Source organism: Pistacia vera, unplaced genomic scaffold (genome assembly GCF_008641045.1).
Source record: "Pistacia vera cultivar Batoury unplaced genomic scaffold, PisVer_v2 Contig322, whole genome shotgun sequence".
Taxonomy (NCBI): Eukaryota; Viridiplantae; Streptophyta; class Magnoliopsida; order Sapindales; family Anacardiaceae; genus Pistacia; species Pistacia vera.
In genome coordinates, this window is record NW_022196138.1 from 244,058 (window position 1) to 263,107 (window position 19,050).

Consider the following 19,050-nt stretch of genomic DNA (forward strand, 5'->3'; position numbering starts at 1 on the left):
ATGTGATGATAAAATGAATGGTTCGGCAATGGTACTATAATTATCCAAATTTAGTGTATAATATATCAAAGAAAGGCTCTATCTATCTAGTTTCTAAATATTCAATCCGCTCGACAATTGAAGTTTTATTGAGCAAGTTATGACTAATTTGCTATTGACTGTTACAATTCTATAATATAATGAATAATGGTTCGGCATCTGATCTCTTGTAATTCCGTAGTACAATCTTCCTTTGATATATTTATTGCCGTATTTTGTTCAACAACTTGCTTGCAACAATTATGATGAACAACATGAAATAAACTTTTAATATAGTATTAACTAAAAAGTACATTACAATATTACAATTGTCAATGGATAATGTTTGGCAAATGGTCTATTGTAATTGTACTATACAATCTAAATAGCTTTGCATCTTGACTCTTACAATAAAAATAGAATGGTTAGTGACTACAATTATAAAGTACATTCATTAACAAAATTATGATTAAAATGGTTCGACACATGCATCAGTAAATAACAACACAACCATTGATCATAATTGTTCGCCACATAGATTTTTTCAATACAACAGTTGATAAATAAATTGTTTGGAATGGTCTGCCTATATCTTCTTATAACTTGTTATAATTGAATAACAAAATTATTGGTTCAGCAAATTGATCTGACAATTTTGTAGGAGGATGTACGATTCACCATCTGGACTAAAAAAATGAAATAGTCAAAACCATACAATATCTTGCATAGCCTTTTAAAAATAACTATATAGCAAACATGAGAAACAATTGAACAAGAATACGACAATACAATAGCGAATAAATTTCAAGCAATTAAAGAAACGTAGTCAAATGAATACATGACCTTCAACATCACGTAATTTCCAACTATGACAACAAATATTATGTTCCAACCAAAAGTGTAAAACTGCATGAAAACAGAATAAAAGGTTTAACAATAAACTAGAAAAACCAAAAGAAAACAATCACAAATAAGAATTAAAAATTGACTACCTCTCTTTCTTCAGATAAATCATATAACAAACTGTTAATATAAATGCACCCTTGCACATTCAATTAAACAAAATCAATGAATCAAACTAAATTAAAGAGTAAATGACTTTTTGCCACCCAAATAATGACTTAATGACACTTTTCCAGCTACAGACTTTTAAATTACCATTTTACTATCTAAATTTATATTCCGATTCCGGTATCATTACGACCCCACACCATCACCATTCTTTTTCCCGATCATCACTCACCAAAACCTCTCAAACCCAACTCCTATCGACCTTGCCAATCACCGCAAATCGAGCGATTAGGGTTTGTATAGCCGTCGCTCCCAAGTCAAATTCCGATCAATCACAACCACCAAAATCCAACCTTCCACTACCAAAAGACTCATCGGCCTCCCCTCTTCAAAAGCTCTAACAGCCTGGACCAAGTTTATTCTCTGTTCGCCATTGGAATATAAATTTGAATAGTAAAATGGTATTTTAAAAGTCTACGGGTGAGAAAGTGTCATTAAGTCATTATTTGGGTGGGAAAAAGTAGTTCACTCTAAATTAAAACAATAAATATGAATGTGAAGTGTTTATATTTATCCAATTAAACATTAAACAAACGTATAACCATCGAAATATTTAATGTGAATGTGAAGTGTTTCTACAAAACATTGAATGCATGTAGTTATACAAAATAGCATCAAACTAAATTCATCAAAAACAATGAAACATAAAACAATAAATATGAATGTATAGTGTTTATATTTATGCAATCAAACATTAAACAAATGTGTAATCATCAAACATTTAATGTGAATGTGAAATGTTTTTACAAAATATTGAATGTATGTAGTTATACCAATAACCTAGACCAATAACAGGTTGACATGTGTAGTAATTATAATCTAAACCAATAACATGCTGACACTTGTAATAATTATAAAGTCATATGTGATGTTTAAATAGCAATTGCTTCATCATTATATAGATATATAAATATTTTATTAGTTGTTTGTCAAGTCAAATGTCTGATTGTTTCGAATTTAGGTGAACAAATTTGTTTGACTTATTGGTCAATAGATTGGAGCTCTTTGATGGGATTTTTATCTAATCAACTTCTTTAACTGATGTTGATTTATTTATTAAGTAATAGTGTGGTTGGTTGGGGTTTGAAATCAAAACCAAATCAACCTGAATTAATCGTAGAATGATTTATGAACTGCATATTGAGGTTTGACAGAACCAAAAAGTCTTTGGCAGAGGGTTGACTGAGCAGTTGAAAATTTAGGTGATCTAATTTTCATCATCATCTTCAGGTAGGCCATCACCATGAGTGAAATTAGAACAAAATGCCAGGGACGCCATTGTAGGCAGATTAGCTGCCAGAACATGACATATTCACATAGCATCTTTGAAACCCGTAAAAAACTCTTACCCATAACGAGCATTCTTTATTATGATAAGCATTTTTGAGACAAGTTTGAAGTTGCTGAATGACGAATTTTAACATTGACGCAGATGGGCAACTTTACCTACATCCGTCCCTTATCCGTTCGAACCAGAACATCATTGTCCTGGGGAGCTCTACCCAATTGCTTAGCAAATACCAAAACTTAAAATAACTATTGACTTAACATTAAAGAATATCAACAAGTGCAACAGAGTTAAGAGATAGCATGTAAAGTGGTGCCACTGCAATATTCTTTCTCACACAGAATGTGCTTTTCACCTAAAAAATGTTATAAATTGTCACAACCAAGTTTAAAAAGGTTTCAAAACTGATGTTAATTTTTAATTTTTGGACATTGAACATACAACTGGGTCCCTGAGAGTGAAAATTCTTATGACCAAGTTTACATTTGTTCATTCTGAACTTCAATCCTGCTTGTCATCAGCCGTTCCTGCCAGTTTGGATACAGATTCATGTAAGCCAGGTTTAGCTTCCGTCACGACCTGTATGAACAACAGGACTTTAGTATCATTCAAGGTGACTGTAAAACAAACATGCTGAGCAACTTTGAAGAAGAATAATAGATGCACACATCCAAGCTGTCCAGGAGCCATAAATATCACCAACCGAAAAATAGGTGATTTCTCAGTAGTATAGCACACAGCCATGCAAATACATAAAATTGGGATGGCAGTAAGTTCTAAATTTTAATTTTAAGACATGTATATATGTCCTAAGGAAAACAGCAATGAAGGAAAAAGACTGAGCATGAAAGATCAATATACATGCCATTAAACAATATAAGCTCATGAAAAGTCAAAAACTACAGATTAAATATCAACACAACAATAACCATATCCTAAAAAAACTAAACAAAAAAATAACAAGAGAAAGAATCCGAGTTCAAATTCCGTCATTTGCATCCTTAAAGGAGGAGCATTGGAATTAGTTAGAATGTATGTTCTTATGCATAAAACACTCTTGTAATAAAACATATGAATAAAACATGTTTATCTGCTTTTGGATCATACAATTAGCATAACTAATTTCAAGTCTGGTCACCATATATTTTGTAGTAATAGAACAATAATGATGCTGAATAAAGGCAAATAATTACCAATTAGACAGGAAACAAGATTATTGCAACTTATAACCATGCAAGTGACTATTACCATATCCATCGGAATAAACATATTCATTTTGGTTCTTAATGGTTTTAAGCAAAAATAAAATAGAATAGGATTTTGTTAATGTGTGCCTACATGTTAAAGTGTATCTTACCAATAAGAGACTTTAAAAGGACAGGGATATGATAGGAGCCTACTGAATCCAATTGCATCTAATGCCTTGAAAGGACAAACATTACTATTTTTTTTTCCTTTTATTTTATCCTTCTCATTTGTCCCTCTTCATGGAATGCTCTTACGAGCTACAAGTTATTGTACCAAAGCTAAGTTGCTAGTGACCCAATTCACAACTCTAAACCACAATTGTGAAACATTTCAAAAAGTTTGGCTTCATCATAAAAGTCAGGCCACAAAATCCGTTAACTAATTGAACACCAACACCATAAATCAATATACAATCAAATTAAGGTCACTAAGTGCACATCAACCAACGGCCTCGTTTGCACAAAACAAATGTTGCAAAATATTACAACATAAAAGAACACCTTAAACATAATATGTTAGTACTCCACCTATCTCTATAGCTACTTGTAGTATAACAAATACACTATTACAAGATATAAATTTACCCATTGCAAAAATACCATTTCTTGTTAAAGTATTGTTGTTAATAAGTGAAGGAATCTGTTCCCATCTCAAATATACCCAATCCCACATTAGAAGAGAAAAACACAAGGAGTGGTATAACATAGCCCTCTCCAAGAGTATGGTAACAAAGATGCCTAATGGGCTCCCACGAGAACCAAGGACTCAGTCTAATATAAAAATTGATCAAGAAATGAATTAATCAAGTGCATGCATGAGATAACTTGCCCTAAGAGAGGTGCAAATTCAGCCAAATATACCTCGTATGCAGATATGTACTTGGCTCAAATTCACAATTAATTCATTATTGTTTCTGGGGCATATGTATTTGAATTCAAACCGCTTTTGGGTGGATTTGCACTGTCCTTTTGGATGCAAGTGATCATGTGCACACACCCAATTAAGTGATTCCTTGATCAATTTATAAATTTGGGTTTGACCCACTTACTTAGTGCACATGTGAGCCCTATTGGTTTCTTAGTTAACGACACTCTTAGAGAGGTCTTGTACATAAAAACTCTCAAACTTATTCTCTTCCAATGTGAATTTTCAATATTTGAAATACAAAATTTCCCTGGCTCACTTATAACAATTTGACAATAATAACATCTTGAACAAAAAATGCTATACGTAAGTCATTGTCATTTAACCATTTACACTTATTAAACACAAAATCTAAGTAAAAAATAGCCAAAAGATCATATGATTTTTTTAATAGGGTCAATCAGAGGGTCATGGATTAATATCTTCGCAAAAAAGAAAATTAAGCACATAAAAGAATAAAACATAAAATCAAGCTGACTCACTTTGTTAGGGTTATTATCTTGTTTGGCTGCAGGCTTATAGGGACACGCAGGAGGAGCCCTCTCAGGTTTCCTATACTCCCACCCCAACATTCCATAAATTTTTCCCTGAAAATTCATCCATCAATTCATAGTTTAATTAAATCACTAAAAGACCAAATAAATGAGAAAGGAAAATCTCTAGCAGTCTCACTCTCTCACTTACCATGATAAGATCAAAGAGTAGGGGCAGCAAGTTGACAATTGGGACCAAGAAAAGCGGCAATAAACAAGCAATACAAACCTAATAACAAGAATTCAGAAACATTCGATCAAATTTTGATGGAGAAACAAATAACATGAACGGATTGGATCATTTGAGAAATTACGTACCATTTTGAATTGCGAATATGTTGATTTAGGGCGAACGATCTGTTGAGGACTCGACTCGACTCGGCTTTCTATTGAAATTTTCTGCGGTGGTATCTCTTGTTTATAACAGCCCAGTATTGACGTCAAAAAAGAAATGGGATCTTTTTCATAAACTTCCCTAAATTTTTGCAATATTACTTTCGTAACAACTTGAGGTTTCTTAGTGACCAATTACCCCCTTACTATTTCCAAAAATTTTCTTACCGCCGTTATGTTGGATGCAATCGAATAAAGTATAAACCAATGTTTTAAAACCTGGATTGGAAGGTGACTCGGCCAAGTGGCCAGTTTTTGGTTTGAACGGTCCAACCGGTCTGACCAACGACGGAGCATACCAATGACATCAGCAATTATATATATATTCACCTATAACCTCATCTTCTGCTCACCGTCACCTCATCTTCTCTTTCTTGTTTCTTCTTCTCACTTGTCACCTCATGTTCTCTTTCTTCTTCTTCTTCTCCTTCACCTTTTTTATTTCTCTCTTTCTCCCCCGTCATCTTCTCTTTCTGCTTCTCCTTCATTTTTTTTTTCTCTCTTTCTCGTCGTCATCTTCTCTTTCTTCTTCTGCTTCTTCTTCTTCTTCTTCTCCTTCATTTTTATTTTTTCTCTCTCTTCTTCCCCATCATCATCATCATCTTCTTCTTCTTCTTCTTCTTCTCCTTCATTTTTATTCTTTCTCTCATTTCTCCCTGTCATCTTTTTTTTCTTCTTCTTCTCCTTCATCTTTTTTTTTTCTCTCTCTTTCCCCCCGTCCTCTTCTCTTTCGTCAGATTATATTTTGCTATTTTGAAGTTGAAAATGCCAAATGAAGAAAGGGAGAGATGAGGTAAAATGGTTTTAGGGATTTTGGCTAAGGCATATGAAGATAAAATACAATTGTATTCATTAAATGAAAAATTCAACATAAAAGTTAGAATACAAACTCGAAATTGTTGATGCTTGGATTTTGACACCAACGACTTGGCATGTGTAAAATGCTAAAAAGTCACACGTGGGCAGATTATAGTGAATGGGTGAGATATTGTGATAACAGTAGCATGCAAATACGTAAAGTAAATGTGACAAGAAGATTTTTATAGTGGTTCAGAGGCTTAAAGCGAATCCTACATCCACTATGGTTGTTTATACAAATGTTACTTTCTTATCATTACACAAGGTTACAAGAGGTTGCGATTTGCAATCTATGGTTACAAGTGTTTGTGTTATAAGAGAATGTTAAGCCAGTCTCTTTCTAGTAGTGTATCTTTGCTATTTTCTTTGTGAAAATTCGTGTGTGTCTAACCTCTATTTTATGAGGGGGAGCTGCCTATTTATAGCCGTTTTGCTTAAGGTAATGATTACATTTTACAAGTGGTCTAATGTCGTGAAGATCATTCATGTCTTCCCATTCGTTGAGAACTCTTCTGTTATCCTTAAATTAAATAGGGTTTGGACAGGTGTGCGAACCAAATTCACTATGGCACAAATTCTTAAGGCAGTTTGGGTTTTTGACAATTATATTCCTTTTGCCTTTGGAAAAGTGTCAAGCTTTGGATGGTAGAATGGTTTGTTGGATTCTGATTGGTGCTTGATGACATCATCACATGTCAGCCCTTATTTTTAGGCATAACAAAAGCTCCTCAGTTCTTGAGATTCAAAGTTGGATTTTGAGAACTTCATGATTATGCCGCGATCTGAATTGACTGGTCTTGGAAATGTACACCCGATCTGGAAGTTGGGGGCAACCACATTGTTGGAGACGATTTGAGGCTAGTCATTCGAGATTTGAAAGTTGATCGCTATATGTGATCTGAAAGACTTGTCTCCATTCATGAATTGATGGCTGATCGTCGCTTGCGATCTGAGAGCTAGGAGACGATCTGGAGTTGATGGTTTATTGAGAATTGACGATCTGAGCCTGATCGTGCCTCAAGACTTCTGGAATTACTTTGAACTCTGGTCGCTGCCAATGATCTAAAAAACTTGGATTCTTCCATGGCAAAGCTTTTGAACAATCTGAGTTGGTGTTCGCTTTTGGCAATCTTTCCTAATGCCTCTTTTGAATGATCTCTTCAGATGTTTTTTGTCGCATTGACAGCTGGTACAGCAATAAAGTATTCCTTGGGGCGCATTTAATGCGGTTGAGATGATTACACTAGTGATTGCAATTCTTGATGGGAGTTGTCGTTGGTTGATTTCTAGCGAAACGTGGGGGTTACTCTTTCCGTGGATCGATGACACGTGGTTGAGATCAATGATCAGAGATTCATTCCAACCCAATTTTGCTTATAAAAGGCAACTGAAACATCGCCTTTTCACTGTGAAAGCCTAAGTTTGCCCTAAGTTTGAAAAACTTAAGAATTTTTCTTGGAAAAGTTTTGTTTTTCCTCTCCAAAAAATTTAGCTCTTCCATTCTATTGATGTGAACGTTGTTCATCTTCTCCAGAGTACCTTTTTCCAACGATTGTGAGGTAAAAGTCTCTTGCCCTTTTACTCTTTTTTTCTTACTTTTCAAGTGTTTTTACAGTCATGATGGGTTATGGGTATCTGGTAGGATAAGTAGGAAGTGTTTTTTGGGTTATATTCAGTTGAGTCATCAGAAAGTTTTGAAAACCTAGGGTAAAAAAGTCCTGGTGAATCTTTTGAGGAGCTCTTAAGGTTGGTGATAGTATGTCGGTCATAGGTAAACCCTTTGAGTCTTCTTTTAAGTCATCTTATGAGGTAGATTACTTAGGGTTTGAATCCCCCTTGGTTGTCATCCCTTTATAGATGGTAGAAACCGTAGAATACCCAGATGTTTACCAGAGTGGACACCAAGCGCTAAAATGGGGAAGTCTGGTAACAGTGTGTCGTTAGCACTACAAAATTAATAAACCTTACTCCTAATTATTAACCAGTAGATAGCGTGAGTAAAGGTCGATCCCATAGGGAAGTTGGTGAATCTAGCTTCCAACTTTTTAAAATTAAATCCTAGATAACCAAATTGGCCTAAATAACCAAAATATAAGCAGAGGGTTTGTAAAATCAAGGAAAGTAATTAATTACCAAAACAAAATTATGAATGAAAATCAATATAAAAACAACTTCAGTTCTCGGTTCAATCTCATCCTCACAATCAATGTATATTCTCAATTGCAACGCAATCCTAACCTTTCATGGAAGTATCAACCCAGGCAGTAACAAGCTCTACTACTCGAAATTCCCCTTAATTCTAACTAATGAAACATGCTCTTCAATAGTCTCTAACCATTAGACAACCTAGAACAAGCTCTCTAGATTTAATGTAATGGTTGCTTTAAGTTCCAATGAAATAGGTTAATCTAAGCAACAATCTCACAAGCTCGGATTATTAAACTTAGGTATTGTTATTCAAGTAATAAAATAGAAAGTTTATCCACAATCTTCTATTTCTAATTACTACTACGTGATTAGGAAAAGATCGATTATCCCATACAATCTCTAATTCTAGCAATCGATATCAATTTAATCAATCTACCAGGCTTAAAGTAAATTAAACGAATCAAATATCATATTCCATTAAAACAGAATAACATAAATCAAATCCATAGAAGAGTAAGAAATTACATTACTTTGTAATCTCTCACTAGGCAAGTATTCATTGAGTATCCTATAGAGCGAATCCAGAGAATTGCTAGCCTAAAAAGGGTGTTTGTCTAAATTTTTTATCCTTAATCCAGTTATAAAATACTATTACACAATGACTATTTCTCACATATATAAAAATAATAAGAATCATTTTCTAATGAACTGGAAAGCGTGAAGATGTTCTCTAAATATTATTACTACCAAAAATACATACATAAATCCACATTAATTCCTTCACTGAGACAGTGTGTGCAACCTTCTCGCCAGCTTGACGTCTCCCGACTGCTACAATCTAATACCTGCAAAAATAAAGAAAGCAACGGGGTGAGCATAAATGCTCAGTAAGTAAATCAAATATAACTATGCTCTTATTCCGCTGTCCTCGTTTTCGCTGTACTGCTTCTAAATTTCCGCTTGCTTTCTCTCTTTATTCTCAGGCGTACTACTTAGCGGTCTTCTATTTTTCTCAAATCTTTCTAAATCATTCTAGTGATGTGTTATTCTTTATCATTTTATTTCTCTTCTCTGCTAGATTATATCTTTTTGTTTCTTTCTCTACTCAACGAATCACTAAGTTTCCTTGCTATTTGTCATGTTTCTAATTTCTATTCTTTTCTAGCTTATATCTAATTTCTTTTCTATTCTCGTAGGATTCTATTTTCTTTTCTTCTCTATTTTCATAGGCTTCTATTTTCTTTTCTTCTCTATTTTTATGGGTTTCTATTTTCTTTTCTTGGCTAGTCAGACACGCAATAATAAAATAAACTCTTTAATCTATGCATAAATGCATAAAATGCAATGCACATAAAATGTCTGATGCATATGCAAATGATCATATTTGTATTCTTTCTGAATCTTCTTTTCTAATTCTTTCAGAAATTCTTTTCCTTTCTTTCTGAAATTCTTTATATTTTCTATTTCTTATTCTATTTTTCTTTCTTTTTCTCTTTCTGTATTATGTTCTTGTTTGCCTATCGGATTAGGCTGAGGCATGAATTTGGAACCCTGGCCATGTGAGCATACTCTAAAATTCTTTCTGGGTATAGTCCTCATCCACATGCACTTCTAGCGGACTGTATAATTCTGTTTTCTATTTCGAGGCTACTCGCTGATGGCGGCGTGCATGTGGAAACTTCTGCATCTCTGTTGCCACTAACTAACATAGTGAATGCTCACAGGTTTCCCATCGCAACAGCCCTATGAAAACATGATCTGTAAATCTGAAAAATAACTAGCTAGACATTTTCCAATAATTTTAAAATTTCTGAAATACATGTTTTGCTATGTCATGTATTATGTCATGTATTTAAATACTGTCTATGCATGATCCCAAAATATGTGTCTGACTGTAGGATGTATTCTATTAATTCTAAGGCTTCTATTTCTATATTTTTCTGGAAAACCCAAAGTTCTATTCTAATAACACGCTTAATTTAAACATCTTCTATTTTATTCTTTATTTTTAAATTCTATGTATCGTATGTACGTACGCGATTCTATAATTTCTACGTAATTCTTCAATTCTATCATGCTATGTAAAATGTACATGTACACAATTACATTATCTCTCACAAATTCGACTCTTCTATAATTCTATTAGTAAGATATTAAAACAGCATAATTCAACTAGGGAATGAATTCTACATTTTGGGCAATCTAATTTTTTCTATAAAAATCTATGCCACAACTTAGGTATTAAGTCTACTAACTTGCCCAATTATGCTACTAGATTTTCTCAAATTTACATATATCACATAACCATGTCACTAAACTACTCTCTAATATTTTCTAATGTTACAAACATGCCTTGTACAACTTTCTAAATACAAATTTTAATGCCATAAATTTGCATTCTCTTGACATGACCATCAACATTGCTATACATGCCCTTCTTTCTTCTTTTCTTTTGGCTACATTCTATACATTAATCTATATTGCCATATTAATATTGTAAATACAATCTAACACAACATATATGCTTTGGCTAAATTCTAATTTCTTTCTAACATTCTTAACTAAACTTTTGGCCAATACAACATATTCTCAAGATCTTCTAGCACAATTCTATAGCTTATAATATATAATAAGGCATGAAAACTATACTCTTACCAATCAATTTCTAAAATTGTCATGTATTTAATACATAAACCAAACTTCTATTTCTTTGATGTTTCTTTTGATATCTATACTTGGGAAAACTTTTCTATTCTTTATACAATAAAATCACTTATTACATATTGTTTATAACTAATCTCAAAACAAGAAACAACAATATCCTCATTTGGCCAAGCCATTCTTTGAATGATCTTTCTAATTTCAAGCACACAAGCTTGACAATTTATTGTGGCATATTGTAATATTATAATATAATCACCCATCTTTTACTATCATCAATGCTACACTATTGCAACGATTTAATATGCAATTCTTGCCATCACTTTTCTAAAGTCATAAGTTTCAAAACTCATAATTCAATGACTAATAACAATATGCCATTCAAACTAATGCTAAAAGTTCAAGCAACTTGAACCATGCACTAAAGTCCATTCATTTCATTGAACTAACATAACCAAGTGTTATTCTAAATTTTGGCATAACAAAATGCACTCTTAAACACTTATACTCGGTCAAGTCTAATACAAGCTTTTAACATCAATTCTTTCCTTTCTCAAACAATATCTTTAATAATATTTGATAAATTCATGCATGAATTTCTTTCTGAAATTTCACCAAACACTTTACATGCACATATAACTACATGGCTGGCCACACCTCCACATCTCTCCAAATACCTTAAAGTTGGAAGAAAATTCAACAAAAACTCAGCCCCTATTCTGGCCAAATTCCAACATCAACTCTTCAAAATTTCATCCAAAGTTCAACCAAAACATCACATCTACGTAACTACTCATCTTGGCTAAACTTCTACACATTATTCTCCATCAAACAAGCATCTAAACTGCCAATACTTCTTATCATACATCATACACAAACACTCAAGAATCAACTTACACATATACTGCTCAAATTAAAGCTTAGAATGAGTTTACTTACCTTGAATTTGTACAACACTAATGATTCAACCTTCCTTTGCTAAAATTCTTTTCCTCTTGGACCTAAATAATGTAAAAACATAAGAATTCAAAACTTTAAAGCTTAAATACACACTTTTGTGATAGAATCTTACCTTTGGATGCTTTAGGATTGAAAATCTACAAAAATTTAAGCTAAACCCTATGAATTCTCTTTGAAATTGATGAAGAATCTTGAGAGAAAATGGATGAGAGGTGGCGTGCTCAAGGGATAGAATGGGTAGGGTTTTGTCAATTGAAGCCTTATAATATATATATATATATATATATATATATATATATATAATATTATTATATATATATATATATATTATTAATATATATATATTTATCCCATTTTGCCTTTGCACTTTCTAAGAAATTTCATCTATGTCCTTTAGTCATTTACCTAATTACCCTCATTTGAATCATCTTCTTCACATTATTTTGCTTCTTTACACTCACCACTTTTTCATCTAGTTGTGAGTGAAAGGGTCATTTTACCCTTATTCTTTAATTTCTTCCTATTACTTTACAAACACGTATTTATCTCGGCTTCACATCACGTGTATTTTCCATAATCTTTTTACCACTCTATTCTTATGGCTAGCACACTTAATACATTATATATTTATCATACTCACTTTTCACTTGAACACGTGATTCTATGTGAAATGACCATTTTGCCCCTATTGAAACTTTTATGGAATTCCTCTATAAAACTAGTTAAATATATTCACTATGATTATAAAATAATCCCTACCATATTTCTGAATGCGGGTATTACATACTTTATCAATTATACCATTGAGATGTGTTAGGAATTGAAATCCCCTTGAACTGAATTGAAAAAGTTTAGCCAAACACCGTAAATTGAGAACAACAAGTGTTTTTGAATAAATCTCTTTGTATGTGTGTCTTTTCCTTCCTTCAAAACCTAAAAAACGTGTGTATATCCTCCCAAATGGTTTACAACTCAAATTCTTAAATTGTAGGCATACAGTCCTACTCTGTCCAAAATAGGCTGACTAATTTCCTATTGGAACTTGTGAGCTGATTTTAGGTCAGAAAACAATTGAATTCAGGCCTGGGCTTCATGAAAGTTTTATCCCTAGTCATAAGCTTTCCAACGCATATTTAATCATCTCAATTGGACTTCTAGAACTTGAGTTATAGCCTAATTACTGACTTATGCCCAAGTTGTGACAGTATTGGATCTTCTGACTTCGATGTAAACTTTGAAAGCCCAAATCTACTATAATTAAACTGCGTAAGCACAATTTAAAAAACTCAGAATTTCTATTTCAAAACTCAAGAAGACCTTTTCTCATTATTGAATTCTAAGATCGTTAAAGTCTCCTCTGAACCTTTAGAGGTCGAATTTGCCAATGTTCGAAAACTGCACATTATGCTCAACTTTCATTCACATGCCTCCATTCCTTTCCTAATTCACAAAATATATTAATCAGCTCAATTAATCACAAAATATATCACAAAGATTGATATAAAGAGATTGAAAATATCAATTATTGAACATGTATCATCTGGCAAAGAAGATGCCTTCAAACTTGGTACCTCGACTCCAAGACTTGGAAACCTGAAGTACATCAGCTCCATGATCAGTCAAGAAGAGCTGTAGAAGGTCCCGAATTAGTATTCGATCAAGGTGAACTTGTATAGAAAAAGGGCTTTTACGTCCCAGGAGCCTCCTGAAGGAATGGCTGCGATCTCAGAAGTGATGTTTAAGAGCAGAGTTGTAATCCATCTTCATCCCTTCACTAGGTCGATACTCGACCATTTCGACATCGTGCCATTCTAGATGACGCCAAACTCATACATCATGGCTATAGCGATGTACATATCGTTTTACGAGCATGACCTAGGCGAGCCTATGGTGTTGGAGCTCTCATGTGCCTACATGCTAAAGAAGAGCAAGGATAAGGAATCGTATTACCTCTCCAAGTGATCATCGATTGAAAGATCGAAAGAGGATTATTTGGATATCCCAATAATGTAGGGAACTGGGAATCCAAATATTTTTTCTTTGAGTACGATGGGTTTTGTACTTTTCGAAACCTTTTTTGTTTAGGTTATTTCGTTTTTCCTTTCTCTTCATCTGATCGTTGCCTAGTAACCTTTTTTGTTATGCAAGAATCAAAGTGACTAAGTATCAGCTGTTAAAGGATCACAATCGCATTCAAGCTTTTAGTCGTTTCCCAGAGGAATACCACAAGGTGAAACTGCTCGTGACAACGAAGAACCTTAGGAAACATGAGTTCTTTGACGAAGAAGCATATTTTGACCCTTCAGCATGTAAGGTTTCTCTTTGCCAAGTACTTAATCTTTTGTTTGTTTTTTATGCTATTCGCTAATCACATTGTCTTTCTTTAGTGTAGCAATGCCTCTAAGAAGAATAAAGAGGATGGCAGGGATTACGTTCCCCAGATTGTTCAAGGAGTCTAAGGGTGCAAAGACTCCAAGCAATGCCCTTGTAACGGGGGCTCAAACTGGTGTTGAGAGACGCTCGAAATAGAAACGACTAGCTGAAACTTCTCAACCTGGGGTTGAGCCCTATAAGAAGAAATTTGTTGTTTCAAAGAAGAGGAAGAACATGAAGCAGAAAAATCTAATTCCTCTCTTAAAAAGCTCGTGCAGCAGCCAATGTGGGACTCCAAGGGTGGATATGTGGCTGAGCTGCTCCTCCACCAAAGCATCAGAAAAGTGATACACTAGCAGCTACTTAAGATGAGGTCGTGAGGCCTTACAGAAAGAAACTGGGGAAACTCCTAAGGCAAAGGGTCATGATGACTCTGTTCTAAACCTCATCGGGAAGCTCCCCGAGCATTTTCCACCTCAACTATTTTCCATGCTTAAATCTTAGCTGGAAACGACCTTTGAGAAGTATCAAAAAGCCAAACCATCCGATCTGCGATTGATGACACTATCACTGTAGAATCAAGTACGAAACCCTTTCTTTATGATCTCATTAAGATTAGTCGAAAATCTTCTTTCTCATGATTAACTCTTGATCGTTCCCTTTTGTAGGGTACTTGTGCCTTGAACATCTTCTTCAACAAGACTAAAATCACTTGTCAAGAGAAGAGGAGCAAGAAAAGTATGGAAATGAAGGAAGAGATTATCAAATTAAGGCAGGCTCTCATAGCAACCAACAAGGTTACGAGAGAGGCTCGGGACTTGGCACAAAAGCATCTAGCAAAGAAAGATGCTCTTTTGAACATGATTGAGTTTCAAAAGAAAAAGCTATAGAAGAAGGAGGATCTGAATAAGGAGCTTCAGTTGAAGGTGGCAAAGCTCACCAAAGAACTAAGCTCAAAGGAAAATGAGCTTCAGGAAAACAAAGATTATGAGAAGGAGATCAAGAAATCTTAAGCCAAACTATGGTCTGACAAAGAGTGAGAAGCAAGAGAGAAGGACAGAGAGCTAAAGATCGCTCACAACGAAAACACCTCATTGAAAGAGTAGGTGAAACTTTCTAAGCTCGAAATAGAGAAGAAAGCCGATTAATGGTCATTACAGGTTATCAGAAAGCTGATTGAAGAAAATCTTGACATAAATGTCACTTGCCTTCCTGAAGATTATAGGGATGGCATTGAAGCATGGTTCAATGAGGAAATAGAAGAGGAAGAGGTTGAAGAGGACACTCGCGAGGAAGATGATCACGAAGAGCAAGAGAATCCTAAGACTGAAGCAACCGATGTTAAGGATCCTGTAGACAAGGAAAAGTGATCGCCCTCCTATCTGGCTCGCCATGATGAAGCTCTGTTTCCCTTATCTTTATAGTTCTTTGGTTTCCCCTTTTGTACATATATTTGAATGAATATATACAAATTTTCTCATTTGTGATCGCATTCTTATTTAAGCATATCACTAATGAATACAATTCTTTTGATCGCACACATTATACAGTATTGTAAAATTAAATAATAAATTACAAAGAATTAATGTAATGACGTTAGTAATTCTCAAAGTGTAATCATCTTATTAATAAAATTACATGTACATGAGATCGAAAAGAATAATAATAAAAGAAAGAACTTGAACTTTACTGATAATAAGGTCGTAGATGTTCAACATTTCAAGCTCATGGTACTTCAAAACCATTTAATCGCTTTAGATAATATGTTCCTAGTCGTATAACTTTAACGACTCGGTAGGGGTCTTCCCAGTTAGGTCCCAACACTCCCACACTAGGTTTTCGAGTACCAAAAAGGACTTGTTTGAGGACCAGATCCTTGACCTGGAAGTCTCTCTTTCTTACTTTAGAGTAAAAGAATCTCTTAGCTCGTTGTTGATAGAAAGCTATTCATAATTGAGATTTGTTGCGACATTCTTTGACTAGATCCAGACTGGCACGTATGAGCGCTTCATTGTTTGTCTCATTGTAGGATTCCCTCTGAAGAGAACTTGTCTTGACCTCAACTGGTATCATTGCCTTCCATCCATATGCTAGCAAGAATAGTGTTTTCGCAATAGAGGTCCTCGAAGTGGTTTTATATGCCTATTGAACTTCTAAGAGATTGTCGGCCCAATTACCTTTAGATGCACCAAGCTTGGCCTTCAAAGTGTACTTGATGGTTTTGTTGACAGCTTCAACTTGTCCATTAGCTTGCGGTCTTGATACTGAGGAGAATTTCTTTTGAATCCCCAGATCTTCACAAAACTACTTGAATTACTCGTTATCGAACTGTTTCCCATTATCTAAGATAAGGGTGTGAGGAATTCCATATTGACACACTATATTCTTGAAGACAAAGTCTTTCAACTTCTCTGTGGTGATTGCGGCCAAAGATTCTACTTCGACCCATTTTGTGAAATAATCCGCTGCAACTACTACATACTTGACGCCACGTCTGCCGATTGGCATGGGACTGATAAGATTAATTCCCTACATAGTAAATGGCCAAAGACTGATCATCGTTGTTAACTGGTGGGAAAAAGCTCGCAATATGTTCGCGAATCTCTGACACTTGTTACACTTCTTCACAAAGTTGTAAGTTTCTTCATACGCATAGGCCAATAATACCCTTGTTTGGTAATTTTATTGGCAAGAGATCATGCAGCAGTATGATAACCATAAATCCCTTCATGTATCTCTCTCATAATGTAATCCATTTCATCATTCATCACACATCGAGGCAGAGGAGTGCTAAATCCTTGCTTGTATAGTTGGTCTTCAATCAGGGTGTAATAAGCAGATCGCGTTTGGAGGATTCTTGCCTTAGTTTTATTTCTAAGAATAATCCTCTCTTTGAGATATATGAGAATGGGAGTCATCCAGGTTTCTAACTCTAGAATGGGAATCATCCAAGTTTCTAACTCTGTAGTCGCCAATGTTTGATCAGGTAAGGTGATGTTGGGGGCTTTGATGTACTCAACTAGAATGTTGTCTGGAACATCGAAATCCAGCGATGAAGAAATCTTAGCCAAAGTATTCGCAAGATTTCTAGGGAGTTACTTAATCGTGTAATGCTTAAAAGACTCGAGTGTAGCCTTAGCTTTCTTCAAGTAAACAATCATATTCTCTTATTTAGCTTGATACTCTCCTAATATTTGATTGATGACCAGTTGGGAATCGCTATTGATGTAGATCATTTCTGATCCCATCTCTTTTGCTAGTCGCAGACTGGCAAATAGTGTTTCATACTCAACTTCATTGTTAGTGGCTTTAAATCCAAATTTGAGGGCTCCATATATATGAGCACCCTTAGGACTTACGAGTAGAAGATCGGCTCCAACTCTTTTTTTATTAGAGTATCCATCAACATATAGGCTCTATGTTCACAGATTTTGAACAGTCTCTCGGATCGTGTCATGAGTTGGCTGATCGGGTTCTCGATCTAGTTGATAGGAGAACTCCGATATGAAATCAACGACAGCTTGCCCTTTGATAGTTGTTTCAGGTTTATAGTGTAGACTGAAATAACTTAATTCCATTGCCCATTTAAGCAATTTACCCGAGGCCTTTAGTTTCTAAAGGACCTGTCTGAACAGGTAATTGGTTAAGACATGGATGGTGTGGGCATGGAAATAAGGTCGTAGCTTTATGGATGTGATTAATAAGGACAAGGCTAATCACTCAATTTCTGGATACCTTGTTTTGGTGTTAGTAGCCGTTTGGTGATGTAATACACATGCCATTAAACTTTGCCTTCTTCCTATATTAGAGTTGTACTGACCGCATGTTGAAAATAGACAGATAGAGAAAGTGAAATCTCTTTGGGAAGTGGCTTGGACAGAAGAGGTGGCTTTTCAGGTGCTCTTTTAGTTTTGGAAAGCTTGCGCACATTCTGGAGTCCATTCAAATTTCTTGTTGGCTCTACGCACATTGAAGAATGACAAACAGCGGTCTGTAGCTCTTAATATGAAATGACTGAAAGCCATTATCCTTCCATTCAAGCTTTGAACTTGCTTGAGCTTTATAGGACTACTCATATCTAGAAGAGCTTGAATTTTCTTAGGGTTGACTTCAATTCCCCGATGGTTAACCATGTACCCAAGGAATTTTCCTAAGGCTACTCTAAATGAACACTTAAGCGGGTTAAGTTTCATTTTGTATTTTCAGAGTATGTTGAACATGTCTGAGAGGTGTGCTATGTGATTTGAAGCGATCTGAGATATGACTAGCATGTCGTCAACATATAGCTCCATTGTTTTCCTGATCTGCTAAGAAAACATGCAATTAACCAGGCTATGGTAAGTTGTTCCAACATTTTTTAGACAGAAGCGCATGACTTTGTAGCAATACAGCCCATGATCTATGATGAATAAGGTGTGCTCCTCGTCGAGCGTGAACATCGAGATCTAATTATATGTCGAATATGCATCCATAAAGCTGAGCAGCCCGTGTCTGGAAGTGGCATCAACAAGCTGGTCGATTCTGGGCAAGGGAAAATTGTCTTTGGGGCAAGCCTTATTAAGATCGGTGAAATCA

The 19,050-nt window shown here is 34.8% G+C and overlaps 1 protein-coding gene across 1 annotated transcript; it reads right to left on the reverse strand.

Annotated features, from left to right (window-relative positions):
• Window positions 1-2,616: 2,616 nt before the first annotated feature.
• LOC116137293 lies at window positions 2,617-5,603 on the reverse strand. The gene is made up of 4 exons (XM_031422979.1): window positions 5,401-5,603; window positions 5,234-5,311; window positions 5,032-5,136; window positions 2,617-2,956 (listed from the first exon to the last, which is right to left on the reverse strand). The coding sequence occupies exons 1-4, from the start codon at window positions 5,401-5,403 to the stop codon at window positions 2,879-2,881; spliced, it is 264 nt and encodes an 87-aa protein (XP_031278839.1). The 5' UTR covers window positions 5,404-5,603; the 3' UTR covers window positions 2,617-2,878.
• Between the last annotated feature and the right edge of the window lie 13,447 nt (window positions 5,604-19,050).

Excerpts from the sequence above, each read along its gene's own strand:
- LOC116137293 (XM_031422979.1), bottom strand. Across the intron at positions 5,137-5,233 it reads TACTCTTTGATCTTATCATG|GGAAAAATTTATGGAATGTT; the intron begins GTAAGTGAGAGA and ends ATGAATTTTCAG. Across the intron at positions 2,957-5,031 it reads AAGATAATAACCCTAACAAA|GTCGTGACGGAAGCTAAACC; the intron begins GTGAGTCAGCTT and ends TTGTTCATACAG.